Here is a 13,536-nt window from a genome sequence, read left to right as displayed (position 1 = left end):
CATACACAATAGCGTTCTGCAGCAGGTACAGGAACTTCTGAGAGCTTCTTAAAGGAAAAGAATCTAAGGTAGACTGGAGCCCACGGTGGATGGAAGTAATGCTTGTTTCATAGAGATATTTTTCTCCATTTCCCTTTAAATATATGTTTGATGAAAGAGAAGAATTTATTCCACTTAATGCTTAAAGAAATCTTTATGTTTTTGCTTTGTTTTTTAAATCTATCATTTTTTTAGAGTGCCTTAGAGACTGGAAATTTTACCTCTTACACATTACACAGATGTAGGCAGACTACTTAATAGGTTTTCTTTTTATATTTTATATTTAAAACTTTTTAGCAGACAAAAGCATTTTGGGGGGTAATATTTATTTTATTTTAGTTTTGAGAGAAAGAGAGAGAGGCAGAGGGACAAAGAATTTTAAGCAGACTTCACACCCAGCAGAAAGCTCAAGAACCCTGAGATCATGACCTGAGCTGAAATCAAGAATCAGATGCTTAACTGTCTGAGCCACCCAGGCACCCGGACAAAAGCATTTTTAATGTATCCTTTCAAGACCCCAAAATATGTTCCTGCATTTTGCACTTCAGTTTTACCTGCTGTAGTTTTATTTTATTCCTTCTCAATATCGCCACTGAAACAGCTTTATGAAAAGCGAACGGAAGGAAAATGAGTTGATAGAGATTACCGATGCCTCCGTATGTCTCCAGTAGTCTGGATAAAGTCCCTATGCCCGACTAAGGCCAGCAATTCAGCTCATTTCTATACTGGGACTCTCATTTTTTTTGTCTGTGATTTAATGGCAAGAAAACAGAGGTTCGCTCCATGAAACATTGTTTCCCTAGATGGTGAAATTTCTGGTATCTTTAAAAATTGAATTAGTCTTTTTGATTTATTGCTAAAGGTGAAATTGGCACCTGTGTCAATGTGTCTTAGACACCAATTTGGGTGCCAAGTGGTCATGTGACAATTAATGCAGAGAAAGTGGTGCTATGGGCTATGGGCTTAGTACTTCAAACCATCAAGAACTTCAAAATTACAATAAAGAAGCAAAATCATAAATCATTTTTTAGATCAATTTTTAATTGAAAAACTCTATTCATTAGTATGAGCTAAATAACCCATTGCCGAAAGAAAAAAAAAGCAACCAATTATTTACCTTTCCAAAGACAGAATGCCCTTGACATGTTATGCCTGCTCTAAAAAAAAGAAAAAGTGTGTTATACTTTGGAAGGCTCTTAGCTTTAGAAAAAAATGCAAATATATAAATGATTCCATTATCTTTTACTAGTACTTAATAAATCAAGATTGCACATTGAATGCATTGCCATTCTAAACCTTAGTTTAATATTTAATTAACAAGTTCAACATATATTCTCTTTCGGATTTTAAAATATTGTGTTTGGTCTAGAGCCTTCCTTTACAATGACCAAGAATTTATTCTAACTGTTCATTGCCTATTTTTAAAATGATTAGAAACAATTATTAGAAAAAAATGAGATAAACTGATTATACACACACACACACACACACACACACACACACACACAAATTGTCTTTGTATATATTTGTCTTAATGCCTTTCTTTTCCACCTTTTATCTTTGAAGTTTTTGTGGATTCAACCTTCATGATCCCGATAGATTCAGATCAAATAATAGGAACTCATTTAGAGATGTCTTATAGAAGATTAATGAGAACAACATTCAAGCACAAAGATATTGTTACTACATTATGGTCAACAATGGAAAAAACACCATTTTCCTACAAAGTGATACAGATGCCTGTTAGCAAACCCTACGCACACTGGAGTAAACTAAGCGAGTTGATTGGTACCCAAACTTGCCAACTGCTGAAGCAGCTCAACCTCAAAATATTAAGCCATACCACAGACGTGTGAATACATGAATTGGTTCCACTTTGAAAATTTCATTTGCTACTGTGCAATACTAATGCATCTTGTAAGAGGTTTAAGGATTTCTTCAGAATCACTTCCTTTTCACCAGTGTTACCACACTACTATATTTAACAGAGACATTTACATGCTTTGCATTTTAAGTGCCTCGGAAATCCGAGCACAGAGCCCGCACATTTCCACCGCACCATCAGATGTAATGAGTTATGGTGCTATCGGCATGTTGATAAGCTATAGCCCAAAGAAGAACAAGAAGGAAGTATAAAAAATATGGCCAGAGGATGGGATAAAATTATCAGCTAGTGTGTTTTCCTGTTTGGTTTTAATCTACATTTAATTAAATTCTTATCTTCTGTGTACTTATGGTCGCATTTGAATGGCGAGACTGCATTCATTATGAATGGTAAAACTTAACTCAGAGAACATTACATGTGGCTTCTTTAAAAAAGAGAAGAAGAAAAACGCTGTCTTTATTCTTTACACTCAGGTCTTATAAAAGGGGACCAAACTCTCTCTTAGGTCAAGTGCAGTAGCACTTAACCTTTGGGTTAACTGATTTGGAAAGTGGGACTTAAATCAATTTTAATGCTATTTTTTTTATTTTTACAATTTGGAAATGTTATTATCAAATTCCGAGCCTGAACAGAGCTGGCAAGGGGAGCAGTGAAGTGCATTAAGGAAATGCCTTCTTCATTCTTAAAAACAGAGATGATAACAGGAAGTTTTTATTAGTACTGCAAAATGTGATCATTAGTCTGCATCCTTAATTATTAAAACCATTACATTCCCTTGTCTTTATATGCTGAAATAAGAAAAAAATGCCTTAATTGCTATTTAAATTTTTTTCCTGTGTCACAGACCCTTTGAGTTCATTCAAGCATCCATATATTTCAAAGAAAAATAACATGTTTTCAACATAGCATTATTTCACACACCTACTAGCTTCAAAACATTTTTAGTTCTATTCCAGGAATGGCAGGGCAAATTGACAATGTCCTGAAGGCAATATTTGCTCCCTGCAATAACAAGCACGGTTTCCTTGGGTCAACCTAAAGATTGTGTCAGACTTAACAAAGGGAAATAGGGGCAACTGTGTCTGATTTAGATGTGATTGTTGCTGAAGAACTGAGGCTCAAGATCTTACTCGCTATCCCCACTGGATCAAAATTCACCGAAACCAAGAACCAAGAACAACGAGAAGAAAATGCTCCACAGTTATAGAATGGCTAAGTCATGGGGATAAAAGGCACGGCAGAGGGAAAAGTGTCAATGGTATTGTAATAACACTGGATGGTGACAGATGGTAGCTACACTCCTGGTGAGCACAGTGTAATGTACAGAGTTGTGGAATCCCTGTGTTTTACACTTGAAACTAATGTAACATCGTGTATCAACTATGAAAAGCTCTACAGTTATATAAATCCTATAACACACACACACACACAAACACAGACACACATACACACATATATACGTATTCTCTTAGTATTCCTATTCTCTTACATATATGCTAGGAGAATACAGATGATTCTGTCACATGTTTTAACAACTCTTCTTAAAATCAGTAATGTATGACTAGTACCTGTATACCAATAAAACAAGAACATTTCAAATGAGCACTTGTCATTACTTTGGTATTTTATGCAATGTGAAATACTAGCTAGAAAAGGCTTAACATTCCAACTGAAAGCTCAGATTACCATTATCATTAAATAATGGTAATTACCAATGACATATTTTCCCCAAATATTCCAGCATAAATATACTGGGAATGATATTTTACTGCTTAGCATTATCTTGAAAGGGGCTATAAAATTCCCAACAGTTGGGTCAAAAAGTTTTTATATGATACACTATATACTCGATAACTTTGCTGTGTAATGAGACGCAAAGATCTTCTAAAAAGCCAGTCACCATTCATTTACCCAAAGCTCCAAAGGAGAGGAAGGATGTTTTCAGTATATATTCCTTACACTTCAAAGGTTTCTTACTAAAAATAAGCACTTTTATTTGGTTGGACATTTATACAATTCAGTAGATGGGACTGTCACTCTCCTGTACATAACTGGACATTAAAATCACAACTGGGATGAATTTTAAAAACTGGTGTTAATTCTGCAACATTAAGTTTATTTTCAAAAATTATTCTTAATTGTTAGAAAGTAAACAAGCCAATATATTCCTAATAGATGACAAATCCTGGATACTAATACATATCCTACCCTGAGAGCACAGTTGTCTGAAGCTATAGATTGATAATCAGGTTTTACTATAATATATGATACATATATAGGTTAAAGATAACATTGGTAACTTGTTTGGTTTAGTTCATTATTTTTTTTCCAAAAATACCCTTATGCATATTCTCTTATTAAATATCATTACAATATATTCCCTGCCTTTGTTTATTTCAGTAAACACATGCATTAGATCGTGTCCGTGCACATATCCTAACAAGCTGCTTTATGTGATGTCTTTATCTGAAGAATCTGAAATGTTTTGGGTAATTCAATTCAATAAACATTTATTAAGCAACAGTAAATTGACCTAATTTACTATCAGGCAGTCACTCTGTAAGGTACTGTGTAGACATGATATAATACAGTCTCTGTGAAGGGGTAGAATACAGAAAGCCAATTCTGTAATATAGTTTGTTAAGGGTTATATAGTGTAAGGATACATAAAAAAAACTAAGGGAGCAGAGACAGAGAACATATGATGTTCAAATTGATTATGAAAAGACGAGCTAGAGCTTGCTGTGTGGGTAGTTTTGTGGATGCTTAAGACGTAACATAGGTACGACCCTATTGTTTCCTCAAGATCATTGAGATAATTGGGATTGACCGTACCAAAAATTGCCACAGAAGAGGAGAAAACAATTCCTGCATGAAACTGTAAGATATGGCCCAGGTTGCCTCCACGTAATTTCTCTGTCCTTATTCTAGCCACACTGACCTTCTTTAAATTTTTCAAATGGACCATTCCCTCACTGCTACTGGCCATTTGCGCATGTTGTTCTCCCTGGTTAGAAATCTTCAGCCTATTCCTATTTGATTAAGTTCATCCTTCAAATTCAGCCCATGCAACTATCATTTCTTCAAGAAAGATTTCCCTGACCTTCCCTAATGTGTGCACACGCGCACACACAGAAACTCACATGGAGTCTCGGTGTGTTTGCCTGGTTACATGCCATCAGAGAACTGTGTTCTTTTCTATAATGGACTCAGTTTGTGAGGCTACATTTGTTAGTATCTGCCTTTCTGACTAGGCAGTGACTTCCATGAGAAGAAGATGAACTTGATCTATTTTGGATCTACATTACCTCAATGTCTAGTTGAAGTGCCACACCAATGTGTTGAATGCATCCATGACTACAGGTAAGAGGCCTCTTCTTGTCCATGCAAGGGTAGCAAGGCGAACTGAGGGAAGGAGTGCTTCTTCCTGGTATTGATGGAAGTGCTCACACATATTTGATGCACTGTGGCTAAACCGTTTAGGAGTATATGCACTTCCACAGGGAGTATAAAAAGAATTATAAAGAGCCAGGAAAGGCGGAAGTCAGTGTTCCCCCATGTACCCCATCCTAGCTCTGCAGGCAAGTCAGAGATCACTTCCACAGTTTGTCTATTTGCAAGTGTACAACACACATATTTACGATGCTTTTAAGGTCTGGGGTTCACCTGATTTGATTTAAAAGTGATCTCCTATGTTGAAGGGCAAAAAAAAGTCCACATGCCCTTCCAGTAATAATTCAAATATGTATTACTGGTATTTTTTATAGCTGCCTTTCAGGGGAAAAAATGCACTTTGAACTAAGCAGAAAATGATAAAAGAAATCTGTGAACATTATGAAGCTTGGGCCAATGGAAGAAAACGTGTTCTTGTGGACCGTGTGCATGAAAAATACATGCTTGAAAGAGGGCAGTATAATATGTTCGTTCTTACTTCATGGTAGACACAAAAGTAACTTAAAGGAAGAGCATTTGTTGTGAGCCTCTGCTCCAGTAAATGAGTTGGTAGTTAGTATATAAAGTACTGCAAATGAAGAACTATAGGCACACAGGGCCTGCTTCATTAAGAAGGGCTTTTCTGTTTGGCAAAGGGAGTCAAGAGGCCCCCGCAGGCCTGAGTGGCTCAGATAAGACTAACCGCCCCCAATACACACATTTTCTTCTCGCCCTCAGGGGCCTGAGGAGACCCAGACCCCTGCGTATTCCTGGCCAGCCCCACACTATTCCTCATTGGAAGCTCATAGCTCACTACCATCTCTGAGTTCTGATACAACCGGGACTAATCCTGTGTGCTGATGGACATTAACTAGACTTATCAAGGTGGTGATCGTTTCATCGTATGTGCAATATCAGATCATGATGTTGTAGACTTAAAATTAAGATAATGTTATATGTCAGTTACATGTCAATAAAAAAGAATAGATAAAAAAAGTACTTAATCTTATTGTCAACTTGATCTCTGGTTTTATCAGTCATTCCCAGAAGCCCAGGACTCTTGTGACCCTCAGCCCCATAATATAATCCTCATACAGCCTGACTGATATTTCTTCTCTCATCTTTCACCAATCCCCAAACCTTTCCACTGATACCCAAGGGAAATTACCAGCAAAATATTCCATAGCCTCAGCCTCTTCTATCAACATTCACTTTGCCTCCTTGCTCTTCCCCTCTCGAGCGGTAGCCGATTTTACTACCATGAACAGCATATCGCTTTACCTGCAGGTGAAACAGCTAACTCAGCTCCTGGAACTTCTCAAGTGCTTCTTCTGATTTTCTTCTTGGTGACTTGGTGACTCCACTATATCCAGGCAGTCAGTCACATGGACTCTCAGTTCCTTGACCTCCTCTCCTCCAGGGACCTGGCTCTCTACCCCATCTCCAATTGCTCATTCTCTAGGCCTTTTTAAAACTGCCAACAATTGTGGCACTCCTCTGTATAATTTCACATTTAGGCATCCGATTCTCAAACCATAGCTCTTACCATTCTATTTCACTCTTTCTAGAGCCTTGATTTCAGCATTAACTTCACCATGACCTAAAATCCAATTTTGCCACCTTTTCCCCCATTGTCTTGCATCCCCTGTGTCCTTGCTCCCCTGCTTACCCAGCTTACATGCTGGCCTTCATCGTAAGCCCTTCCTTGCAAATATCCTCCATTATCTCACTCCCTGTTGCTTCACTGGATTAGTCTGGCAAAACTCCAACCATGTTCAAACCAACTTTCCACCTACTCTGCATTTGCAACTAAAGCAGTGGACTAGCTGAAGAAAAACACAACAATCCTGTCTCAAATTAAATTCATGACCAATACCATTGAGTGGGTCATCAGTGCTTCCCAGCAATCACACTGCATTTCCCTGGTCCATTGGCTCTCTAACATCTATTCCCCATCCATTCTCTCTCAACTTTGCTTCCCCCTCCCTAAGAAAATTGTAGTAATCAGAAGAAAACTTTGTTTCCTCCTCCACATCAACTCTGTATACATGGACTGTATATATACAGTGCTGCCATGACCGTAATTATGGACTATAATTAACCATGACTTTATTTACCGTCAACCCCCCAATGGTGATAGATGCTCCTTTCTTTCCTGCAAACATCATTTCTTTTTCAGCTTCAAGTGGATCGTTCCCACCAGCATGAAACATATCATAATTTCTGTATCATAAACAAGGAGAACAAGAAAATACGATTCCCAGGTTCTTTTTTACCTGCTTTAATTTACAGCAAAACTCTCTGAAGTAGGTTATCTCAGCTTTCTATCTCCCAATTTCCACTATGTGCTCACTGCTATATCTATAAGGAAATTGATCTTGTCAATATCACAAGGACATTGCTAAATCCAAGGGTCATTTCTTAGATTTTTGTTTTACTTAAATACCAGAAAAACTGAACACAGCTTCTCCTTAAAACACTTTCTTCCCTTGGCTTCCACTCAGCACATCTTTTTAAAATATAACTTACTGTCAAATTGGTTTCCATACAACACCCAGTGCTCATCCCAACAAGTGCCCTCCTCAATGCCCATCACCCATTTCCCCCCCCTCCCCTACCCCTAACCACCCTTGGTTTGTTCTCTGTATTTAAGAGTCTCTTGTGGTTTGCCTCCCTCCCTCTCTGTTTGTAATTATTTTTTTCCGCTTCGCTTCTCCCATGGTCTTCTGTTAAGTTTCCCCAGATCCACATATGAATGAAAACATGGTATTTGTTCTTCTCTGACTTATTTCACTCGGCATAATACCCTCCAGTTCCATCCATGTCATTGCAAATGTCATGATTTCATTCTTTCTCATTGCCAAGTAGTATTCCATTGTGTATATAAACCACATCTTCTTTATCCATTCGTCAGTTGGTGGGCATTTAGGCTCTTTCCATAATTTGGCTATTGTTGAAAGCGCTGCTGTAAACATTGGGGTACACATTCCCCTATGCACCAGTACTCCTGTATCCCTTGGGTAAATTCCTAGCAATGCTCAGCACCCTTTCCTGGTTTTCTGACCTCACTGGCTGCTCCTTCTCAATTTCCCTTTTTGGGTCTTCTGGCTTCATATGCTACTCTCTCCTGCTCGTTCTGTCTAACCACTCTGGGCTACACCATGCTGTTCGTGGAATGTGCCAAAGCACTCCTGCCTCTACCTGGGACATTCCTGCCCAAGTCAGCTGCATGATTAGCTACTTCGGACCTTCTCAAATGTCCCAATTCTCAGTGAGGTCTTCCTTCACCACCCCAGTCTAAATTTCAAACCTCCTCTGTGTTTGATTTTGCTCTCTGCCTTCTTTTTCTCCACAACACTTGTTAGCATTTAACAAATTGCACACATTATGCATGTATTTACCTTTCGTTGTTTTCCCTCTTGGAATATAAGCTCCTGAAGGAAGACGTTCGCTACTCTATTTGATACCTAGGTTCACTACTCTATTTGATACCTAGGAGAACACCTGGACAACACAGTAGGCATATATAGTAACTATGTATTGAATAAATCAATAAGACAGACCAGTATTTTAACTTTTTAATTTATTTCTCAAGCTCCATATGAAAACTGTTTTCTTGTCTATTTTCCACGACTCTAAAAAATTATATTCATATATTGGTGTGCTGGATTTCTCTGGTATTTTAATAATATAGAATTGCACACCCATAACTAAAGGTAATTTTATTATTTTTACAATGTTATTTGTCTTTAGGGCATATTTCTATGCCATGAAAATTATTTACCATTATCTTTTTATTGCTTTATTCTTCATATTACATTAGAATAAACACTATTATGTTGGCATTAACCAATATCTCTCATATTTATACTGACCAATTCTCTTTGTACTTCTCCCCCTTCTTCTCTGTTTTAACCTTTGTAGGAGACAAGGAAGAGGATGATAAAAGTGTGTTTGTGAAATATTTTATTTCTGATGGAACAGACCTATATGAGGCAAATGGATTTAAACACTGTGTAATAGTTGCCATTTCTGAACCCAGCTTTGGCTGTCTGTGAAGCATGTAATGAAATTAAGAAGAGCATAAAGAAAGGATTTGGGTGGATTTCCTTGTCTTCAGGATCAATTATTTTGACCTAGGTCCATTAGCCAGACTGCCCCAATATTAAGGAGCAATTTTTAGTAATTTTAAGCCAAATGCAGTAATTTCTGGGGTTAGGTGAGGATATAGGGAAAAGAAAAGGGGGCTGTAAGGAAGCACTCTTGCAGAGAAAAACATAAAAATTCAACCCTCTCCAAAACAGACCTAAAAGTATGACATCCATTATTCGTATTGGCAGTGATTTCCTTACAATTGTTGACTTTTTTTTTGCAGCAACCTCTAACCTACCATTTCTGAAACATTCCTAAGAAGACTTGAAAAAGCTGTTAAAAGCATATCTGCCCAGAAGCCCTACAAAAACTATAGCTGCAAAGTGTCTTTACTGTTTATATAAGAGCAATCAAAGGTATCAGCAAGCAAGACAGAGGAAACTGTTCTCTGAGGAAAAGAAAGTAAAATTTATCCAAACTAAATATTTCTGTGAAACAGGTTATACGGAATTCTCATTCTGCAGCCAAATACACATCCCCCGTATGCTTGTGTATTCCTCCTTATAAACATGAATATTCATTAATACCATCCCAGTAGATGGGAACAACCTAAGTAAATTACTGAGCATGAGGAACAGCAGAGAAAACTTTAATGCAATTCAAGTATTCACACAGACATGTACGATTTGCATCACATAAATGGGCAAGATGATTACAACTACATTTCATTTACCTGTCATAATCTATGACTCAGTTGTTTGATCTGTATTAGTTACTATGTTCAAGGCAAAGTTGTTATTTGACCACCCTTTACTGGAACTCTTGTTAAAATCTCAAGAATTTCCTTTCGGGTGTTTTTCCCTTTAAACTGAGGTCAGAGAACAGAGAATCATTTGAAGCACTGTTTTACAGAACCGTCCTCAAGGGTTATTCAGGTAGTTCCTCTATTCCTTAAGGACTCGGCACTTTTATTTTTTATTTCTTTAGTGGGATTTTTGTGGTTGTTGTTCACTTCCCCGCATTGCTGGAACTGCTGCTGCCAACAGACACTTCGTTTTCTAAGCCAGTGTGAGCTGGGAAACCAACTAATCAGCCTGTGTGGATTGTGCTTAAATTAAGAGTATAGACGTTCTGGGTAAAGATATTAGGGGTTCTTCTATCCAAGTTTTGGTTCAAACCAAAATCTATATTTGCATCTATTGAAATGTATACCAACATTTAAATGTGGGTGCTTTTTGTTTGTTTTCTCATCTTTCTTGGCTGTGTTCTGGAACACAGCAGCATTATATAGAAAATATATGAACACATGAAATATTACTCATATTTGCTTATAAGAGAGCACCTTCTACAACAAAAGATTCACATTGAAAAGCTACATGAAGGGCTTTCCAATCAGAAGAGAACAAGGTCTAAGTGTCTTTCATGGTCCTACATCTGGGTTTAGGCCACCCAAACTGCCTTGCCACGCCATCCAAGTTTGACCTTAACAAAAGCAAAGTCCTATACTGAGGTGCACTGGCGGGAAAGTTGGTGCCAAATGTGGTCTGGTCCCCAAAACTGGTCCCCTGGTTCGGTCTAAAAAACGTTGGTGATGACATTGTCAAGGTACCTGATGACTAGGAGGGTCAGGATTATATGAAACTGACCATTCAGAACAGACAAGCCCAGACTGAGCTGGTACCTTCTGTCTTTGCCCTGATCATCAAAACTCTCAAGGAACTCTCAAGGAACTACACAGAGATGGCAAGAAGCACAAGAACATTAAGACAGTGGAAATAACAATTTTGATGAGACTGGCACCTGACAGATGCAACACCAATCTTTGACCAGAGAATTATCTAGAACCATGAAAATGATCCCGGGGACTGCCAAGTTTGTGGGCTGAAATGTTAATGGTTACTACCCACGTTATCATCGATGACATCAACAGTAATATGGTAGAATGCCCAGCTACTTAAGAACTACAAAGGGAAATATCTTGGTAAAGGATCGTTTGACAACCCCCGCCCCAAAGTTATATGCAGGTCACATCGTCTCTTAGCGAAATATAAAGTTAATTTGGTAGAGAATTTTCACAGATTTATGCTCAAAACTGTCATGCATACAAACCCCCTTGTCTACCAAGTATGAAGTTGTGAATCTAAAGAAGACTACATGGGACGCCTGGGTGGCTCAGTCAGTTGAGTGTCTGACTTTGGCTCAGGTCACGATCTCTCGGTTCGAGAGATGGAGCCCCGTGTCGGGCTCTGTGCTGACAGCTCAGGGCCTGGAGCCTGCTTCAGATTCTGTGTCTCCCTCTCTCTCTGCTCCTCCCCTGCTCACACTCTGTCTCTCTTTCAAAAGTAAATAAAGATTAAAACAAATAGATAAATAAATAAAAAATAAAGAAGACTACAGATGAGCTCTAATAGGTCCATAAGCGCCTTGAAATTATGCAAAATCATATGCATACATATTAGATGAATGAATTACGGATTCTGTGTGAAGAAATTTTTGGAATACTTAATGACTAAATGCAGACTACTAAGAAACTGATGAAATAATACTGGTTACGTCAATTTTTATTTCAATGGGAAGAGTGACTGATATGTTATCTGGTGTTAATTAAAAATATTAGATACTACTTATAGAACAAATGTCTGTAAGGACTTGCACTGCCTTAGTGGAAGAGAGAATCCTTGTGCATAGATGCAGAATTCAAATGTTGAGGTAGTGAAGAAGTTGTCTAATAAATTATACTGTTCTTGTGAAATATTCTTCCATGTGTAGCCAATCATTGGCAAGCCCAATAAATAATGCAAGCATCAGTAAATCCTCAAGTGTTTATTATTTCTTACTGTGCTTCTTGGGGGTCTGTGCAGTGGCGATAATATGACTCATGGGTTTGTCTGAACAATTATCAGTATGCTTGGTGTTTTATTCCATGGTGAGGAAGAAAGGAAAGAAAATAAGTGCCTGTTGCTTGCCCTGAGTTCTAACTATTGAAAAAATCTTTATTTTATCTGCTGATTTTTCACAGGTTGTCAAACTGGCTCCTTATGAATGTGATGTCCACTAGAGCTACTGTTAATATAGTAAATTAAACTATCTTGAAGTATACAAGAGACTCAAGGTCAAAGCCATTCATACTGAGATGAGTAGTAACTTGGCAAATATTTCTAAATGTCTAAACTTCAGGGTACACTAGAAGTTCACAGGGGCTTTCGTTCAGGTTAATGTTCTGTTGACAGCCTACACTTAGGAGATCCCAGTTTGGCTCACAGATTTACTGGCATGTGCCCTGTAATTTGATTTCAACTTTAGGTCTAAAATTTTAAGCATCATGGCATATTAAAATTTTACTAGATTGGAGAAAAAAATGTTGATAGCTAAACATAGGTAGATGTTTAAACATTAATACTTAAAATATCTCTTAATAAAACAATAAAAGCAACACCATCTTTAACGACTTGTCAATAACAACATTACTTGTGTGCACAAGTTGGGAAATTCCCATGGAACAATCATCTTTCCAGGTGTTTACAGAGATGCTAAATTTTTGAAGAGGAGATAAGAAAGGTATTAGCTTGCTTTCCTTGAAGGTTCTCATGAGAAGACTTAAAACACAGCTGGCTGCATGTTGCTGGTCTACCTACTGGCTAGACACATCCAAAGAGATACAATTTGGAGTCATGTAATATAAGAACAGAAAAAATGCATGCTCCTCTCCTGAAAACACAGCTTAAAATTCATATTTTCATCCAAAACAAAGTTTAAATGACTTAAAATTGACTTACACTGTAAGTTTGTGATAAAATGATCATAATATTTTGGTGGTATCTCCAAACATTCTATTTAAAAATTTTTTAAGCCACTTTCTTTAGGTATGACTGACACACAAAAAACTATATACTTAATATATACAACTTGATGAATTTGGAAATATATATAAATTTATATATAAATTTTTATATATAAAAATATATATAAAATATATTTTTCTGAAACCTTGACTGTATTTTTTTAAAACCTCTTTCATGATATTGTCTATTAATTACAAATCTTCTTAAAAATAAGCAATATTTGGGGTGCCTGGGTGGCTCAGTTGG

At 37.3% G+C, this 13,536-nt stretch overlaps 1 protein-coding gene across 3 annotated transcripts in view; it reads right to left on the bottom strand.

Moving 5' to 3' along the window:
• ZFPM2 (zinc finger protein, FOG family member 2) overlaps nucleotides 1-13,536 on the bottom strand; it is a 473,449-nt gene that overhangs the window by 51,291 nt on the left and 408,622 nt on the right. Inside the window, exon 2 of one of the 3 annotated variants that reach the window (XM_047842964.1) lies at nucleotides 1,157-1,196. The exons of the other annotated variants lie outside the window; for them this stretch is intronic. Coding sequence (XP_047698920.1) covers nucleotides 1,157-1,184 — 28 coding nt within the window. The 5' untranslated portion in view covers nucleotides 1,185-1,196. The remainder of the gene's footprint in view (nucleotides 1-1,156; nucleotides 1,197-13,536) is intronic. 3 annotated transcript variants of the gene reach the window in all.

The sequence above is a fragment of the Prionailurus viverrinus genome, chromosome F2 (assembly GCF_022837055.1).
Source record: "Prionailurus viverrinus isolate Anna chromosome F2, UM_Priviv_1.0, whole genome shotgun sequence".
In the NCBI taxonomy this organism is placed as follows: domain Eukaryota; kingdom Metazoa; phylum Chordata; class Mammalia; order Carnivora; family Felidae; genus Prionailurus; species Prionailurus viverrinus.
Note: the sequence above shows the minus strand (reverse complement) of the source record. Positions and strands in the feature narration are given on the sequence as shown.